Source organism: Epinephelus fuscoguttatus, linkage group LG8 (assembly GCF_011397635.1).
Source record: "Epinephelus fuscoguttatus linkage group LG8, E.fuscoguttatus.final_Chr_v1".
NCBI classification, from domain to species: Eukaryota; Metazoa; Chordata; class Actinopteri; order Perciformes; family Serranidae; genus Epinephelus; species Epinephelus fuscoguttatus.
The window spans coordinates 45,392,234-45,410,666 of NC_064759.1; the positions used below are offsets into that span (position 1 = coordinate 45,392,234).

The 18,433-nt window shown below is 42.3% G+C and overlaps 1 protein-coding gene across 2 annotated transcripts in view; it reads right to left on the reverse strand.

Annotated features, from left to right (window-relative positions):
* The window catches only part of LOC125892851 (sodium- and chloride-dependent transporter XTRP3-like), a 116,668-nt gene extending 100,903 nt beyond the window's left edge, over positions 1-15,765 (reverse strand). For both annotated transcript variants that reach the window (XR_007449792.1, XM_049583159.1), the window contains exon 1: positions 15,526-15,765. Coding sequence is in view for 1 of the 2 variants with exons in the window: in XM_049583159.1 (XP_049439116.1) it covers positions 15,526-15,649 (124 nt within the window). In the remaining variant the exon portion in view is untranslated. The remainder of the gene's footprint in view (positions 1-15,525) is intronic.
* Positions 15,766-18,433: the final 2,668 nt, after the last annotated feature.

Sequence of the window (18,433 nt, forward strand, 5' to 3'; positions counted from 1 at the left end):
CAATCAAGCTCTGGCTGAACACAAGATGACTGTACACCTGTTTGGAGCCACTTCATCACCCAGCTGTGCCAGTTTTGCACTGAGGAAGTGTGCTGAAGACCAGATTCAACAGTTCAGAACTGAGGTTGTACAGACAGTCCTACAGAACTTTTATGTAGACGACTGCCTCAAGTCTGTCGCAACAGAAGAAGAAGCCATAACAATGTGCCAAGACCTCATGAAAATCTGTGGCCGTGGAGGCTTTCGTCTTAACAAATGGGTGAGCAATCGTCGGAAAGTGCTCGACTCCATCCCAAAGTCTGAATTGGCGAAGGAGATGAAAACCTTGGACCTTGATCAGGAAGAACTTCCTATGAAGAGAGCCCTGGGTCTCAATTGGTGCGTGGAGTCCGACACGTTTAAGTTTAAAATCACCATCAGGGACCGCCCGTTCACAAGAAGGGGGCTTCTCTCAGTTGTCGGATCAGTATACGATCCACTGGGCATGTTTGCACCCGTGGTTTTGCCGGCAAAGACTATTCTCCAAGATTTATGCAGGTTGAAGATCGGATGGGACGACGACTTACCTGAGCACGTCAAAAAGAGGTGGTGCGACTGGTTGGCCGGTCTTCCTGTTTTAGAGCACTTCAGTTTTCCCAGATGTCTGAAGCCTGAGGGATTTGGAGATTGTGCGTTTGCACAGCTGCATCACTTCGCTGATGCAAGCGAGCATGCATATGGATCAGTCAGTTATCTTCTCATGCGGAACACAAGCAACAAACTGCATTGTGCGTTCATGATGGGCAAGTCCAGGGTGGCACCTCTCAGGTCACCTACCATTCCACGGATGGAGCTTACCGCTGCTACAGTAGCAGTGAATATGGATGGTGTCCTGAGAAGAGAGCTGCAATTAGACCTTGCACAATCAATTTTTTGGACTGATAGTACGGTCGTTCTAAAGTATCTGCAAAATGAGACAACACGTTACAGAACGTTTGTGGCAAACAGGGTGTCTGCCATTCTAAAAAGCTCTGAAGTGGAACAATGGAGACATGTTGGAACCGACAAGAATCCAGCTGACTGTGCGTCTAGAGGGCAAAAAGTGGAGGACTTCATGAAAAACACGAGTTGGATTTCAGGTCCACAGTTCCTTTGCAGTCCAGTTGAGTGTTGGCCAAAGAGTCCGTTGAGCAACACAGAGATTGCTTTGGATGATCCTGAGATCAAAAGAGTAACAGTAAACTCCATAGGTCTGGAAGAAAGTGAGACTCCGTTCAAGAAACTGATCCACTACTTCTCATCTTGGATGAAGTTGAAACGGACTGTGGCATGGTTCACAAAGCTTAAAGCTTTGCTTTGGAGTCTCCGTCAAAGGAGGAAGGAGCTATGTGCAGCCAGTGAGGAAGCCAGCTTGGACAGTAGTGAGCAGCTGATCCAAAGTCAGATGGACACCTTTAAGAAAAACCACAAGAGCACACACATTTCAGTGGAAGACCTGGAAAAGGCGGAGCTTCACATTATCCGATTCTGTCAGAAGGAGAAATTTTCAGAAGAGATTACAGCTCTGAACAAAAGACAAAATGTGAGCGCAGCAGCTCCTTGTACAGGCTGAACCCCATGCTTCAAGATGGAGTGCTGCGGGTTGGTGGAAGGCTGAGTCGGGCAGCCATGCCAGAGAACAACAAGCAACCTGTCATTCTGGCCAGAGAATTTCACATTTCGGATTTAGTTCTTCAACAGATTCATGAGGAAACAGGGCATGGAGGACGCAACTATATGCTTTCTGAGTTGCGTCAGAAGTTTTGGATGACGAGTGCCAACACGGCTATCAGAAAGATATGTGGGAGGTGCGTGACGTGTCGCCGCTTACATGGTAAAACTGGAAAGCAGTTAATGGCTGACCTCCCACTGCAACGAGTGTTACCAGATGATCCACCCTTCACGAGAGTTGAACACGATTTGAAGTGAGACGTGGAAGAAGCACCATAAAAAGGTATGGCGTCATATTCACTTGCCTGGCTGTGCGTGCAGTGCATATTGAACTCGCCTCCTCGTTAGACACAGATTCGTGCATAAATGCACTCCGGCGGTTTATAGCACGGCGAGGTCAGGTGGAAGAGATTCTCTCAGATAATGGGACGAATTTTGTTGGTGCGAGCCGTGAGTTGAAGGCGTCCATTGCTGACTGGAATTCCTCAGAGTTTCAACACCTGTTCCATCAACACAAAATCAAATGGACATTCAGCCCACCCGCCGCGTCACATCATGGAGGAACATGGGAGCGGCTGATAAGATCAGTAAGGAAGGTGCTGAACTCCACAGTGAAAGAACAACTCGTCGATGACGAAAGCCTTCACACATTATTGTGTGAGGCAGAGTCGATCATCAATAGTCGACCTATCACGAAGGCGTCCAATGACCCGAACGATTTGGAGGCACTAACGCCTAATCATCTCCTGCTTCTGAAAACGAAACCAAACTTTCCTCCAGGATTGTTCGACAAGAATGACATCTACGCGCGACGTAGGTGGAGACAGGTGCAATATGTGTCCAACCTGTTTTGGAAGAGGTGGATCAAAGAGTACCTGCCTCAGCTCCAGGAGCGCCAGCGCTGGGCCACAGCTTCCCGAAACTTCACAGAAGGAGATGTGGTTCTTCTTGTGGATGACTGTGCTCCGAGGAATTCGTGGATTATGGGAAAGATCATCGAGACTGTTCCGGACAAGAAGGGTTTTGTTCGCAGAGTGCGGATAAAGACAAAGACTAACACCTTGGACAGACCCATTACAAAGATCTGTCTGCTCGTGGAATCTGAATGGGCCAGTGGTAAAGACTGAGCTCCCACGATGAGCCAAGTGCTGGTAACCTCTGGCTCTTTCTCCTTCTTTCTCTTCCCTCTTTTTCTATCATTCAATCCTTTTCTCCACATCTGATGAAGACGAAGATTGGCTGACTTATGCTTGTTTGAAAGTTTGATGATTGGCAGTGTGGTTACCTGTAAAAAGTATTTACTGAAAGATATAGCATTGTAGTAATTGTTCTAAGTTTTATTATCAGAACAATTAGGGGCCGGTAATGTAGGTGCCGTATTACAGAATGAAATAGTTCATTGCCATGTCAGTTCCCAATGGAATATGTTATGGATTTCATAATAGTTTAATAATTAATTGCATTTAAAAATGGTGATATTATGTTCAGAGAGGCAGATAAAATTTAGCGCCTGTATCTTTAAGAGGTGATGTTCAAGGCTGATGTACGAGGAGAGACGGCAGGAGCTCACGGTTTTCCTGACCGTGTTACGGTTTTTTTTTGTGTTTATACCAGTGAGGCCCGTGGAACATGTAAGCTTTTCCTTTTGCATTTTTGTCAATAAAATTATAAAAGACATAATACTGTGGAGGACACACTTTTTGGATAACACGCGTCAGCCATAAGCTCCAGTGGATTCAGAGAGGTTTTATTGGAAAACTTACACATGGTATACTGGTACCAATGGTAGACCATGGTACTTAAACACCATGGTACATATGATACCATAATGCTGGAGTCCCGTAGTACTACGGTGCCACTACTGTGGGATAAGTTCAAAGTCCAGTCGCAAGAGGGTGAGTGTCCATGGGCCGTCCAATAACAGCGCACGCTGGCCACCTGGCACTCAATATGCTGCTGCAGTGGTTTGTTTTCCAGTGACATTTCAGGTATTAGCTGAGCTATTGAGTATCTTTAAGCAGTGAAAGTTATTATTTATTTCTTTTTACTTGTAGGCTAGATTTGTTTATATATGCTACAGTGATTTGTTTTCCACAGAGCTCTACGGTGCAAGCATTTTACTCACATTTGTGACTAAAAATAGTTTTGCGCGAGCAAAAGAAATCATTCAGGAGCACGCTGTGCCAGTACAGATTTCAACCAGCAGCAGAAACGAAAGGCGAATCCTGACAGTTGTGGGTTGAACGGGGGACACAGACAGGAATACGACGGAGTGCTGTGGCCACGCAAGATAACGGTTTATCGGCGACCGAGAAACCCAGCTCCTGGTCCAATAATTTCCTCTTTGTTGGTGTCATGACTGCCTAGAAATTCCTGAACAGCCGAGCCATGACGGCACACAGGTATGTGACGTATCAGAGGAGATGAGCCATTCACATTTCTCTCTTTGTGGCAGGTAACAGTCCACAAACCTCACTGGACTTAAGGGACTGTTCGTAACTTATCAGAGGAGGAGGGTGGCTGGTTGATTTTTATTTTATTTATTCATTTTATTTTGATCCCCCTTATGTTAATCACTTATTGATGCTGTTTTTGAAGTAGGAATAAGTCAACAAGTAATTTATTCCATTGAAATATCGTTGATGTATTATAGAATGTGATTTATCTTTTTATAAATGACAAAAGGCACATCTGCCTCATTTTGGCTGTGGTATTGTGATACTACTCAGAACCGTGATGCTTCCACTGGTATTGTACCGTGGGTCCCAATTTTGGTACCGTGACTACACTACCACGGAGATTCAGTTAGAAGCTACAAAAGTCCTGAGAGCTGAACACATAGAGACTTTTACAAATGCCTTTCTCTCTGGTCTCCTGCACACAGAGGTGAGTAGAGTATTACAACACATATACTTGTTTGAGGGGGAGAAACGGGCCAGTCGGGGGTTGGCTGCGGTCAGCTAAACGCTGCTTGAGTGTGGGCAGCCCGGCTTTTGGACTGGAGTAGTTGCGCAGCTTGGCATGGCACCACACGTCTAAACCAATAACAGATAAACACAAATTGACTGGAAGTGGCTAAGAGTTACAGAGGAAAAGGCCCACAGTATTGTATGTGTGCTACTGCGGTAACTTCATTTATCATACAGACTGATTTAGCATAGCTTGTGCTATACAGAGCGATGTCTCACTGTAGGTTAATTAACAGACAGATTAAACAGAGGAGCAGCTCTGTGTCTCTCTGAGTGTTGATGGAGAACTTGTGAGTGAGTGTGTGGGGCAGAGCTGTGTGGAATATGAGAGAGGAGAGATGAACACTGGTATGCATTATGTGACTCACCTTGACCCTATATCAATACAAACGGTATTGTCTAAATTTACATCTTGCTTGAAAATATATATCGATATATTGTAAAAAAAAAAAAAAAAAAAAAAATCAATGAACCGCCCAGGCCTAGTGTCATTCATGTTAGCTTACCGTGACAAAGAATAAGAAAAGCATCACTCATCCGGAAGCTGAGTTCAGGGAGAAAGACAAGCTAATTTTGGAGTTTTCCTCTGTCACCACGGCTCAGGCTAAACACCTAGCCATCCTGGGCTCCCCCAGCTGTGTCAACAGGAATGCAACCTGTCCATTTCAATCCTGTGGCTGCTCCATTCCAGAAACGGACAATGATCCAGTGTGTGGCTGTTTATCTTAGCCTGAGGATTGGTGGTCTCTCCTGGGGGCTAAGCCCCAAGCAGCAGACAGTACTCCTATCCCAGCTGTGACTCAGTCGCCCGTCGGATCCAGTGAGCTCAACCCCATGTCAGCAGGAGCATGGACTATTAAGGGCAAACACAGTGCAAAGTGCCCGTCTCCCTGAGCTCCACTTTGGAACCTTTCGATGGCCAACAGGTACGACATCCTCAACATGTAGGAGTTTCCACTGCTGAAGGAGTGCTCCAATCTTCCACCGCCTCCTCTGTCTCCAACATGCCCCAGCATTGCAGCCAAAGCCAATCCACTTGGTTCCGCATGTTCTTCCTCCATTAATTAAGTAGAGCCAGGGCCCTCTAACAACAACGTATTTAGTCATCACAACTGTCTTTGTAACTAACCCATATAACTAATAGATCTAACAGACCGTTTTTGAAATTCAATCTGATAAATTCTCAATCTCTTACAAAATCTAGGTGGACTTGCAGTGTAGTAAACTTTTTTTAAACAACCTTTTATGCATCCCTACATCTAGTGACTGTACAGATCAAAGCAAGACAGTCAATCTTACTAACCACCTCAGATCTCTGTACACACATATATCACCAGGTGCTAACCCTCCTCACAATAAAACCGTACCAGTGACCCTGAGTATGGCACTATTAAATGTCAGATTTCTTTAAAACAAGACTATTACTGACTTGATTTTAGACAATAATATTGTTTGTATATTTTAAACTGAGACCTGGCTTATCACAGATGGACCAGCTACACTCATTGAAGCCTCGCCATACAACTACAGTTTTTCTTATTCATCCAGGACAGGTAAAAGAGGTGGGGGAACAGCATCCCTTCTCTCAGCATCACTTGGTTTTAAACAAATTACATTTGATGAATACACTTCTTTGGAATATCCCTCCTTTGTTTTTAATAGTCCTCCTATAATATGTATGTGTGTTTACAGACCACCCAAACGATGCTCGTCTTTTATCGGAGACTTTTCAGAAATGCTGTCCATCATCCACACTAACCATAAAGTTATTATTTTAGGTGATTTTAATCTGCACGTAGACAAACAATCTGACTCTTTTGCATAGATTTTTTTTAAAAATTGATCAATTAATCAATCAATCAATTTGATTTATAAAGCCCAATATCACAAATCACAATTTGCCTCACAGGGCTTTACAGCATACGACATCCCTCTGTCCTTAGGACCCTCACAGCGGATAAGGAAAAACTCCCTCCAAAAAAAACCTTTAATGGGGGAAAAAAAATGGTAGAAACCTCAGGAAGAGCAACTGAGGAGGGATCCCTCTTCCAGAACGAACAGTCAGGAAATGCTATCTTATTGCTGAAGAGGCTGCAAATTTTATAGAGCTTTTAATTAATACAGTCAACCACTCAATTCTTTAAGCTAGACTTCGCAATCTGTTTGGCCTCTTTGGTACTGTTTTTAAATGGTTTAAATCTTATCTCTCTGATAGAGAATTTTATTTAACAATGGATAAACGTTCATCAAAACTGTGGATTGTGGGGTCCCCCAAGGTTCCATTTTAGGTCCAACATTTTTCTAATCTTTACATGCAACATCAGTTTCCATAGTTATGCTGATGATACACAGCTGTACATCACCACGTCTCCTGATGACTTAGGGCTAACTGATGCCCATTTTAACTGTATTTCAGATATCAAGTCCTAGATGGCAGAAAACTTTCTTCAGCTCAACCAGGACAAAACCGAAGTCTTACTTTTTGGTCCTGAAGCTCAGGACTAAAACCCTGTCAAAAGGTGAAAAACCTTGGAGTTATCTTTGATTCAAATCTTAGTTTTGATACACATATTAGAAGTATAGCCAAAACTGAATTTTATCATCTTAAGAACATTGTGAGTGCGACCGTTTCTCTCTCAATATTGTTTTTATTGTGTGAGGCACTTTGTGTTGCATTCTTTTTGTATGAAAAGTATATATAAAGGAAGTTGGATCGTTTGGTTGATTGTATTGATTGAAGTCATCAAACTAGACCTCCTTCAAGGCTATTGGGAGGTTCCACTAACAGCACGCCTCCGAGATTAGTAGTTTCATCACTCCTGATCACTTTCTGCAATACACAGTTGTGCCATTCGGTTTGCGAAATGCTCCTGCCACTTTCCAGTGGCTGATGAATACAGTTCTTGTCAGGGTTTGAGGTTTTGCTCCTGTTTTCCTCTTGTTTCCTCTGTTTCCCCCTCCCTTGTGTTCCTTTCTGTCTTGTCTGTGTCTGTTGGCTGGGCGTTGCTGACCTACATCCGGATTTTCTGCTCCTCCACCTACTCACCCACAGCTCATCTCCTCATAAATTACTCACCTCCACCTGTATTTAAGCCTGGTCTGATCATCCATTCATCGCCAGTTCGTTTCTGTCCTACAGTGGTAACACAACATGGCCATCTCTGCTTGAAACCTGTTTGGACAAATTGGACTTTTGCCTGCTCTGTTTTTGCCTGAACACTTACCTGTGGATTTTTCTCCTTTCATCCAGAAGCCATGCCACCTTTTGTCTCCTTGCCTGCTGCGCCCAGCCTGCTGTCCTTTTTGCCTTTTTTTTTTCTTTTTGCCAGCTTATGCTACTGTCCTCAGTTTTTCCCTGCACCTTTTTGTATTAAAAAAACTTTTCACTTTTGAACTGCATCTCTGTCTGTTTGTGATTCTGTTGGGATTCATTCAACAACATGGGGAACATAATCTACTCATATGGAGTAGAACGGTTTCTCACGGTACGGTATCACTCTTCACCAAAGAAAAGGGAGGAAACCTGAAAACATCAGAGCAGGAGTTAGAACAATACCTGGAAAGTATGTATGGAGATGAGAAGAAGCAGAAGAAGAAGTGGGGAGAAGTGGAGCAGGCAGTAGAGCAGGGAAGAGCTTCATCAGCGCCAGGGCCAAATGGAGTTCCATACCAACTGTACAAGAATGCTCCTAACATTCTCCTTTACCTCTGGAAGCTAATGAGAATGGTCTGGGAGAAGGGAATCATACCCAAAGCATGGCGCAGAGTATAGTCCTGATGCCGAAAGAGAAGGAATCCACGGACATTAGCCAATTCCGTCCCATCTGTCTACTCAGTGTAGAGGGTAAGATCTTCTTCAGTGTCATAGCTCAGGGGATGTCCAACTATCTGGAAAGAAACAATCTTGTAGATACATTGGTACAAAAAGCAGGCATCTCGGGTTTTTCTGGATGCCTTGAACATACCAGCATCATTTGGCACCAGATCCAAACTGCTAAGACAGAGGGAAAGAATGTTCATGTTGTCTTCCTCGACCTAGCCAAGGCGATCCGTCTCACACAGTTTCCTTTGGGCACCTTCTAATTTCTTCAGGATACCAGCAACCATCACAAACATCCTCGCTAAAAAGTCCTATTTCCGAGATCTGCAGCTCTGTTTCACTTTACCAGAATTTGCCACTGCATGGCACTGCATGGAGATTGACATAGTCGCAGGATGTACCATCTCCCCATTGGCATTCACCATGGCGATGGAAGTCATCATAAGGCCTCCAAGTGATGGTGAGCGTCTGACTACTGGAGTCCGTCTACCACCCATCAGGGCCTATATGGATGACATGACAACCGTGACAACAACAGCACCATGTACCAGGCGGCCAAGGCTGTGTTGCAGGCCAAACAGGGCCAGTGGATGAGATGGGAGAGTGTGGTAAAACGAAAGATCAGCTAGAAGGACATGTGAGCCATGGTGGCGAGCAGGATAAATTTCCTCAATTGTGCCACCTATGATGTCCTTCCATTCCCTCAACATCTCAACCAGTGGGTGGGTGAAGATCCATCATGCCCCTTGTGTTCAACACCAGCTACACTCACTGGTTGCACAGTAAGCCTCTCTCAAGGACGGTACACCTGGAGACATAACCAAGTGCTAAAATGCCTGGCAGCAACCCTGGAAAGCAAGAGGACCACGATCAATGCCTTGCCGCCCAGAACAACTAGTTCCAGCTTGCCAATGGTGTTCGTTCAAGAAGGGGAACAAGGACACCGCAAGTTCCAACCAAGGACCAGGTTGGGAGAACTGGAGGCAGCCCGGGACTGGCAGATGCTGGTGGATGTGGGCCAACAGCTCACAGTCCCACCAGAAATAGCAATATCACACCTGAGGCCTGACCTGGTCCTGTGGTCCAACTCACAGTGCAGTGTATACTTGGTGGAGCTCACAGTTCCTTGGGAGGATGCTGTGCAGGAAGCCTTTAAAAGAAAAAAACTGCGATACTCCGAACTTGCAGCAGAGGCTGAACAACAAGGCTGGAACGTTAAAATCCGCCCAGTAGAAGTCGGGTGTCGGGGCTTTGTGGCAACATCAACAATAAGGCTGATGAGGGACCTGAGCATCAGTGGACAAGCACTATGCCAGGCCATCAAAGAGACATCAAGGGTGGTGGAGCGGAGTAGCCGGTGGTTTTGGCTGAAAAGGAAAGATCAAATAGGCTGGCTGGACTGATGCAGAGGGGGTTGGTTCTGGGACGCTAGAATCCACTGCTGAGCCTGCTGGTGATCTTGTGGGCTTAATCAGCGAAACATCAGTGAAAGTAGGATCCTGCTTGACAACCCCAGTGATGTCCAGCCTTCCTCAACAACACCAGAGTAATACAGCGCTCAAGTCCTCTATGTCTAGGTATGCAACCAGGCACAAGCCTAGCTTAGGGAGGAGGATGCCCCTGCCATGCACAGTCCATAGGCACTTTGGATTCCTAACACCATATCCTGTGTAATTGAAATATTCAGTTTACAAGCATGAGCTTAACAGTTCTTTTCAGTGTTAATAACTGTGAGGTTTATTCGTATGATACTGTGGCCTAATCATTCATGTGGACTGAACATTTGAAATCCCTCCATGAGATTTTTGATCGCCTGTGTTCTGCTTCACTTACTTTAAATTTGGCCAAATGTGAGTTTGGGAAGGCTGTTGTTCCCTACTTGGGTAAAAAGGTAGGGCAAGTTCAGGTTTGCCCAGTTGGTGCCAAGGTACAAGTAATCTTAGATGTCCCAGCTCCCCGAACCCGACGTGAACTCTGTCGTTTGCTGGGGATGGCTGGGTATAATTGTGTGTTCTGTAAAAACTTTCTGTTGTAGTGGCTCCATTGACAAACTTAGTTAGCCCCAAAACTCCCTTCCAGTGGTCAGTTGGCATTTGAGGCCGCCAAAGCTCTCCTCTGCAGTGCCCCTGTGCTTGTCGCCCCAAACTTCACACAGCCTTTAAACTGGAAGTAGATGCCAGTGCACTTGGGGCGGGTACTGTGCTTCTGCAGGAGGATGAGTGTGGCATTGATCGCCTGATCTATTATTTTTCCAGAAAGTTCAAAAAACACCAGCTTCACTATAGCATGATTGAAAAAGAAGCTTTGGCCTTGCTTTTAGTGATACAACATTTTAAAGTGTATCTGGGGTTCAGCCAAGAGCCCAAGACAGGTTTTCTCTGTCCACAACCCTTTTGTGTTCCTAACTCAGATGCAGAATCGAAACCAGTGCCTCATGTGCTGGTCCTTGTTGCATATCAACACTGATATTCGTTATAAGAAGGGTCTTGATAATGTCATGGGTGATGCTCTGTCTAGGTTTTGAATCAAACAATTTTTTCTAGAGTTAAATGTTAGATTTTCAGTTGGGGAGGTGTTATGACCCAGGTCATTATTTTTTGTATTGATGTGCTTGTATTGGTCTGTAGTGATAAGTGAGATGGTGTCTCTCCTCCTTTCAGAGTGTGTGCATGTTTTTGAGTGTGATTGGTTGTTGCAAAGCAGGTGGTGTTTGCTGATTGGGTTGTCCGAAGACATTGCTGTCACCGGATTGGTCCACAGCAAGACAGAGGATTTTTAAATCACCAGCTGACAGAAGCGCTCTCCTCCTTTTCACTCTTTAACCAACAGAGCCAGAACTTAGACTGCGACTGTGAAATTGCTGTGAGTATCTGCAGGCCAAAAACCTTCTGATTTAGGTGAAGTAGTGTGAATATTTGGATAACTTTGGCATTCAGGAAAGTTAGTTGGTCAGTCTTGAGTAGGCAAGTTGAGATTTGTTTAACAGTTTACTTTTTAAAGTTATCAGTGGGTTTTCTTGTATTCTTTTGTTGAGCAATGTAAATAGAGCACATTAAGCAGCTTTAGTAAGAGTGAGAAGCCCTTTTTCTTTGGCATTGCCATGTTCTTTTCTCTTGTTTTGAATGGTAGGAGTTTAGGTTAGAAAATTGTCAGGGACCATGAGTATATGTTTGTTTGTTGTTTTGGGCACTGCTCACCTCTGAAGCGAAATAATCTGCTTACTTTGTTGAAAAGCTTAATATTGTGTAAGTGGCCTTCCTTGTGAGTGGGAAGAGTGGGGATTTGTAGCATGTTATGTCAAGGTTCCCCTAGACCAGGGACATAACAGTGATTTGGACCAAATATTGCTATAAAGAAACACAGCAACATTTTAAAAGATCTAGTTAGCATTAGGGCTACAACAATTAGTCGACTAATTGGTGACTAATCGACTATTGAAATAATCTGTGACTATTTTAGTAGTCAACTAATCGGTTTGACTCAGAGAAGAACTATGAAGTACCCCAAAATACTCTTATTGCAGCTTCTTGCATTCAAATACTGGCAGCTTTACACACTCTTCCATGACAGTGAACTAAAACCCTTTGGCTCGAGTATGAAACAAGACATACGATGACATAATTTTGGGGTTTAGGAGAGACAGACCTAGTCAGCACATGGGACAATAGTATCAGCACGTATCTTCTGTAAATAGAAATGGAACTTCAAACAATACTGTGATACTTTTTTTTACTGCAGCATTGCTGCCATGCCAGAAAAGGAAAACGGATCAGTATCATGTTAATATGCGAAATTTATTTCTTTTTTTTTTTTTTTTGTTATACCAAGATGTTTTTCACCTGACAAAATATTTTCATGATATTACAACATACAAACTTATCATGTTAACACAGCGAGCTGGTTTTATAAAAAATATACAATTTATCTTGTTAGGATGTGTAATATAATGTCTATAAAATCTTTCATGTTATAATGCATTGACAAATTTTTATAACATGAAACTAATGTCTAAATGGTGTGCGAGGGGGGATAAATTAAGAAAACTTGGCTCATTTACACAATTTCTTTTGTTTTGTGCTGTTTTTGTCATCTCATCCTCAAAATAAAGGAAGAGGAATCTGATGGGAAGAAATTCGCTCATCTAATTTGCATATTATGACATCACTTCTATATACCTACAGCTACAGAAAGCATTCAAACATCAAAACGTTCAGCTCTGTAAGGATTTTCTGATGTTTGTGGCAATATGTTTGATATTTCTAAATAATTCACAGTGACAACATATGCTGGGGGCCGAAACAGGCGCGAGTGCGAGGTCCCACCAAACGCTGCTTGCAGCTTTAATTTAAGTCTTTTTGTTTTCTTTTCGTATTGCGTATTTTGTATTGTTTTGCGTATCTGTAACTGTGTTTTTGAGTGAGACAGTTTTAAAAGAATATTTTGTCTGCTCATGCTTTAAAATAATATAATAGCCCTCCCTTAGGACGTTAGTCATTTTTCTTTTGATTACTGAAATGTTAAACCACTAATACTTAGCCATATTTTAAGTGTAACCCTTCACCATAACATACCACCAGTGTTTTTATCAGTAAAAATAGAACATTTTTCACATATAAAATGCACAAATATGTTGAAATCTAGGCATATTCTGCCATCATAACTTGGCTCTCAGAATTCACCAGATTGATGCCTTTAAATCAAATAGATACAAAATTTTCTCCTGGGGCAGCATGCCCCCGGACCCCCCTACAGGGTTGGATGTAGTCTCCAAAAATCCTGTGGGAAACACTGATATACATATATATATATATGTACATATATATCTTATTGTTCAGACTTAGATATTTGACCCTACTTATATGTGCCCCTGTATCAAAGGACTGGCCCTAGCTTGGCCCTCCCATTGAAACTGGCCTAGAACCACCACTGAACTGATTTCCATGTTGTAGCGGCTGGAGGTGGAAGCGGTGATCCGCATTTATCTGCCATTGTTACGGAAGGTTTATATTCACAAGCGTCCCTGTTACGAGCCTATTTGTTGTCTTACAGACTCTTCCTGGTCTGTCCGAATGCAATGATTGGTTGTAGTTTTCTTAGAACCATATGGTACAATTATGAGATTTTATCTCTGGTGGAATTCACTTACATTTTAGTGTGCCATCAGCTTATTAATAGCATTTTAACCTAAACAAAGAAAAGTGTAAAATGTCCAGAAAGGTAAGTGTTCCTTTAATTCAGCTAAGTTACATAAAGATTATTAATGTTATCTTGCACCGGTCTTTGATACCACCAAAATATTATTTAAATATTATGTCCATCCCATCCATTCACCCATTTTCTACCCGCTTATCCTCTTGGGGGTCACGGGGGGGCTGGAGCATATCCCAGCTGACATTGGGCAAGTGGCGGGGTACACTCTGACATGTAGAGACAGACAACCATTCGCACTCACATTCACACCTACGGCCAATTTAGTGTCACCCATGAACCTACACTATCCCCAGCCTGCATGTCTTTGGACTGTGGGAGGAAGCCGGAGTACCCGGAGAAAACCCACGCTGACACGGGGAGAACATGCAAAGTCCTCACAGAAGGGCACCCGTGGCGACAGTGCTATCCACCACACCACTGTGCCGCCCTCAAATATTATATGACATATTGTTTTCCATCTTTAGTGGTCTTTCATCTTGCTAACGTTAGTGGGTTGTAATGACTGTGTGTGTCTCTCAGTGGCTCAGCACTCTCAGAGGAGTATTTGGTAACATCAGCCTGGATATTAGAGCATTTTTCTGGCTTTGGACACTTGTTGTGGTCCAGACTGAAATATCTCAACAACTGCTGGATGGACTGTGATGAAATGTGGTTTGTACATTCATATTCCCATCAGGATAAACTGTAACATTTTGGTGACCCTCTGACAGAAACATATTGCTAGCAATTTCTCATTTCAGTCATGGACTGTGACTTTGTTGAAAGTTATTGGAACTAATTGTAAACTGAAACCAAAAAATAAAAAATCCTTCAAAAAATTATACAATACAATAATAATTAAAATACAGTAAAAACAACAACAACAGCAACAACAACAAAAACAGTAACTTACTGGCATCCCGCTGCCGGTAAGTTGCTGTTAAATTTACAGCAACCTTTTTACAGTGTGCCTTATATGGTTTTATTGCACTACTTACTTTACCACAGTACTACTATACTGTACTGTGACACAGGGTTTTGAATAGATTGACAAATTTCATATTCATGCAGTAGAAAAACAAATGGCTTTTCTGGGCTGCAGCTTTCTGGCAGTTAGAAATAAAAAGCTGGAATGACTCAGGCAGTATGAGAGTTTACTGCTGAAATTTTGAGAGGAAAACCCACTAAAATTATGGAAGTTATGGATAATTTCTGTACTCATGTTATTTTACTACTGTGTATTGTCTCTTATCACCTCACTATGGTGCTACAGAGTGTAAAGTCTGTAGATATTGCTGCATGCTGTATAAATGTCAACTAATTCCGGTTCTACCCTTGTTTATGACCTGCAATAAGTTTACTGCCAGTCTCAACTATAGGTCAACTGACTGTCCAACTCATTCAGTCCAGTTTTTTGCATATTTACGCCAGAAACAGCACCTGCATGACTCAGATTACTGGCAACAAGTCAATAAACCGGAGGATATGTTCCCCTGTACCAGGAATAGCGTAACTACTACTAATTTAATTTTTTTTTTCTCGATATTAAAGGGCAGAGGTACAATTGTGTGAGGTCTCGGGTTTAAACGAGGATAACACACTACTGTAAATTATTTACACTGACACCCACACTCTCACTCTGGGTGTGTTGTGTGGAAGTGAAATGAAAAGGCTCGTTATATTCAGGTGCAGCTAAATCTCACATGAGGATCAGTTTTGTGATCAGTTTTGTTGAAAATGAAGGTGGTTTCCCTATATAAAATGCAACCACACTGGTGGAGAGCACAGCCCGTTGGTAAAACATGAACTTGTCACTATTCAGTAGGCTATTCTTATGTAAATGAATCGGTCACTTACCTCCGCCGTGCATTTGACAAAGGTATGGAAAACGCCACACGTTTCCCAGTCCGACTGCGTACGATACACATGCCAGAACAAACTCTATGGGGTTGTCCCAGTTTGGTCTTGCTCCTTTTTCCATGTCTGCGTCCTCAGAAGGTCTCCAGGTTACTGCTCCACAGCCAAACGTCAACCAGTCAGTACAAGAATAACAAGTGGATCAGTGCGCGCCGCGGTGTGTGCGCCCTGATAACGTTTCTTAGCTCACTGTGATTGTGATGTGGTCACTCTCAGGAGGAGGGTCTTCTCACCATTCTTATTTTATTACATAACCACTCCTCGCATGAGCCTTTGACTTTAAAGCGCTGTAAACGCTTTTAATATATAGTGGGGGAAAAACGTATTCAACACGTCAACATTTTTTTTCATTATACACACACACACATATTTCCACACAAGAAATTTACACCACACATTGCTATTACCTCAAGAAACCTACACAGATAAAGAAATGATCATATTTTAATTAATCAAAAACTTGAAAATACCAAAAAAACAAAATACCAAAAAATTGAACATACCAACTGAATTTAATAGGCCTACTTGGTGGAGAAGCCTTTGTTTGTTATGCCAGCTTTTAAGAAGAAATCAGTCTCACAATGTCCAGGTGGATTTTGGTGCATTCTTCCAAACAAACAGTCCATAAATCTAGAAGATTCTGGGGTGGGGGCGTTGGGGTTGGGTTTGCTGGTGAATCAGGTTAAGTCTGATGACTGACTGGGTCATTTGGACACCTTTATTTTTTCCCTGCTGGAGTCAGTTGAGAGTCTTACCCAAAAGCTTGTTTTATTTTTGTTTCACAAAATTTGTAGAAGCCTGTAGATCATGGGTCAGACGAGACAGTACAACGTGTAATGTTAGGAGGAGAAATGGTTTTGTATATGACCTTAATAATACCACACCTACAGTGAAGTTTGGAGGTGGAAGCATCATCGTATGGGACTGTTTCTCTTTTTGTAGTACCAGCAGAATTCACATAAAAAAAGAGAAGATGAATGGAGCCATATACCATAAATTTCTTTAGGTTGCCATCCACCAGGACGGTGAGAATTAGACACAGATGGAGTTTTTCCTTATCTGCTGTGAGGGTCCTAAGGACAGAGGGATGTCGTATGATATAAAGGCCTGTGAGGCAAATTGTGATTTGTGATATTGGGCTTTATAAATAAAATTGAACTGAAAAAAATTGAATTGGACCTTCCAGCAAGACAACGATTGAAAACATGATGCAAAGAAGAGACTCAACTGGTTCCAGAGGAAGAAAATAAAGATTGTTTGAATGGCCCAGTCAATCACCAAACTTAAACCTGAAAGAACATTTGTGGAAGACGCTGAAGATCAAAATTCACTGTGACAGATCGATTACCCGATAGAGGAAGCAAACGCTGGCACTGCAAACAAAAGTTCTCCACCAAGTATTAAATACATTTCAGTTGGCATGTTCAATACTTTTTTCCTGTGTTATTCATCTTTATTTCTCATAACCATTTATGGCTTGAAATGTTATGATTTCTTTATCTGTGTAGTTTATTGAGTTAATTCCAGTGTCTGGTGTAAATTTCATGTGAATAGCTGTACTAGAAATATGTTTAAGGAAAATATGTTGATGTGTTAAATACTTATTCACCCCATTGTATATAGTCCTTAAATGATAAAACAATTTTCTGTTAAAAGGAGGAGATGTTAAAAAGACTATGGTCAAGTACAGCACTTATCCTGGGAGTTAGTTTGGGCATAGAGAGTATGTCTCAGTCGTAATGTATGTCTCAGTTATGGTGAGAGGGAGGCTGTTGTCAGTCAAAGTAACTGTGAGGTGGGCAGGACATGGAAGATGAAGGTGAATGTTTAATTGTACACATTAACCCAACAGCACCCTGTCTTAGCAGAAAGCCTCTACACCTGAACCTGACCCAACAGAAAAAGACAATTTTCATTCATTTATAATAATTATGTAGTTATGTAACATCATGCTGTGGAGCCTGGACTGTGCCACTGGAATAGATATGGAGGTTTATAGCATTAAAGGTAGTTGAGTGATTGATAATTATAAAGCAAGACTGAGTGATCAAAGTTGCATTTAAATGTTTTATGGAGCTCAAACAAAAATACCAATAATAGAATTATATTTGCCAATTAATAATTAATTATCTTGATGTCCAACCCTGGAAGCCAGCAGCAGGGGACCTGATTGGCCTGATTTGATTTAATTCTTCATATGTGGTGAACAAATGACCTAATGAATTTTGGAAAAAGGTACATGGTCTTATGGAAGCACAATCATTATAAACATTCATAGTATGTGTGTGTGTGTGTGTGTGTGTGTGTGTGTGTGTGTGTGTGTGCTGGAGGGGCAACTGCAGACAACTGTTGACAAATGGTGTGACCCACTGTTTATATCTATCCAGTCTTCTTTTCTTTTTGTGTGGGTAATCGTCCCACCAAACCATTCACTTATTGCAAAACTATTTGATAAATTCTGTTATTTTACAATATTGTATTTACAGGACCCATAAACAAGTCATAGTTGGCTCCATTGGTTAACCATTCATGAAACAGTTAATATATTTCAATGACACTGACTTCAAGGTAGAATGTGATGACCCTGCAGCCCTCTTCAGAGATAACCTACAACAGGTTGAATATCAACCTGGACACATGAATAATATGAATAAGCTCTTGTCTGGGAGCCATCTCTCATACTGAACCCCGACACCACATAACCCACCTCTACCTGCTGACTTGATCCTATCCCAGCCATCTGTTTGGCATACTTTTGATTTCATAATTGATTAGAATCAATTATGGCAGGGGTCCACGCAATGTTGTGGCTGCTCTCCAAAGACTGTACTTGTTATTACTTTTAAGT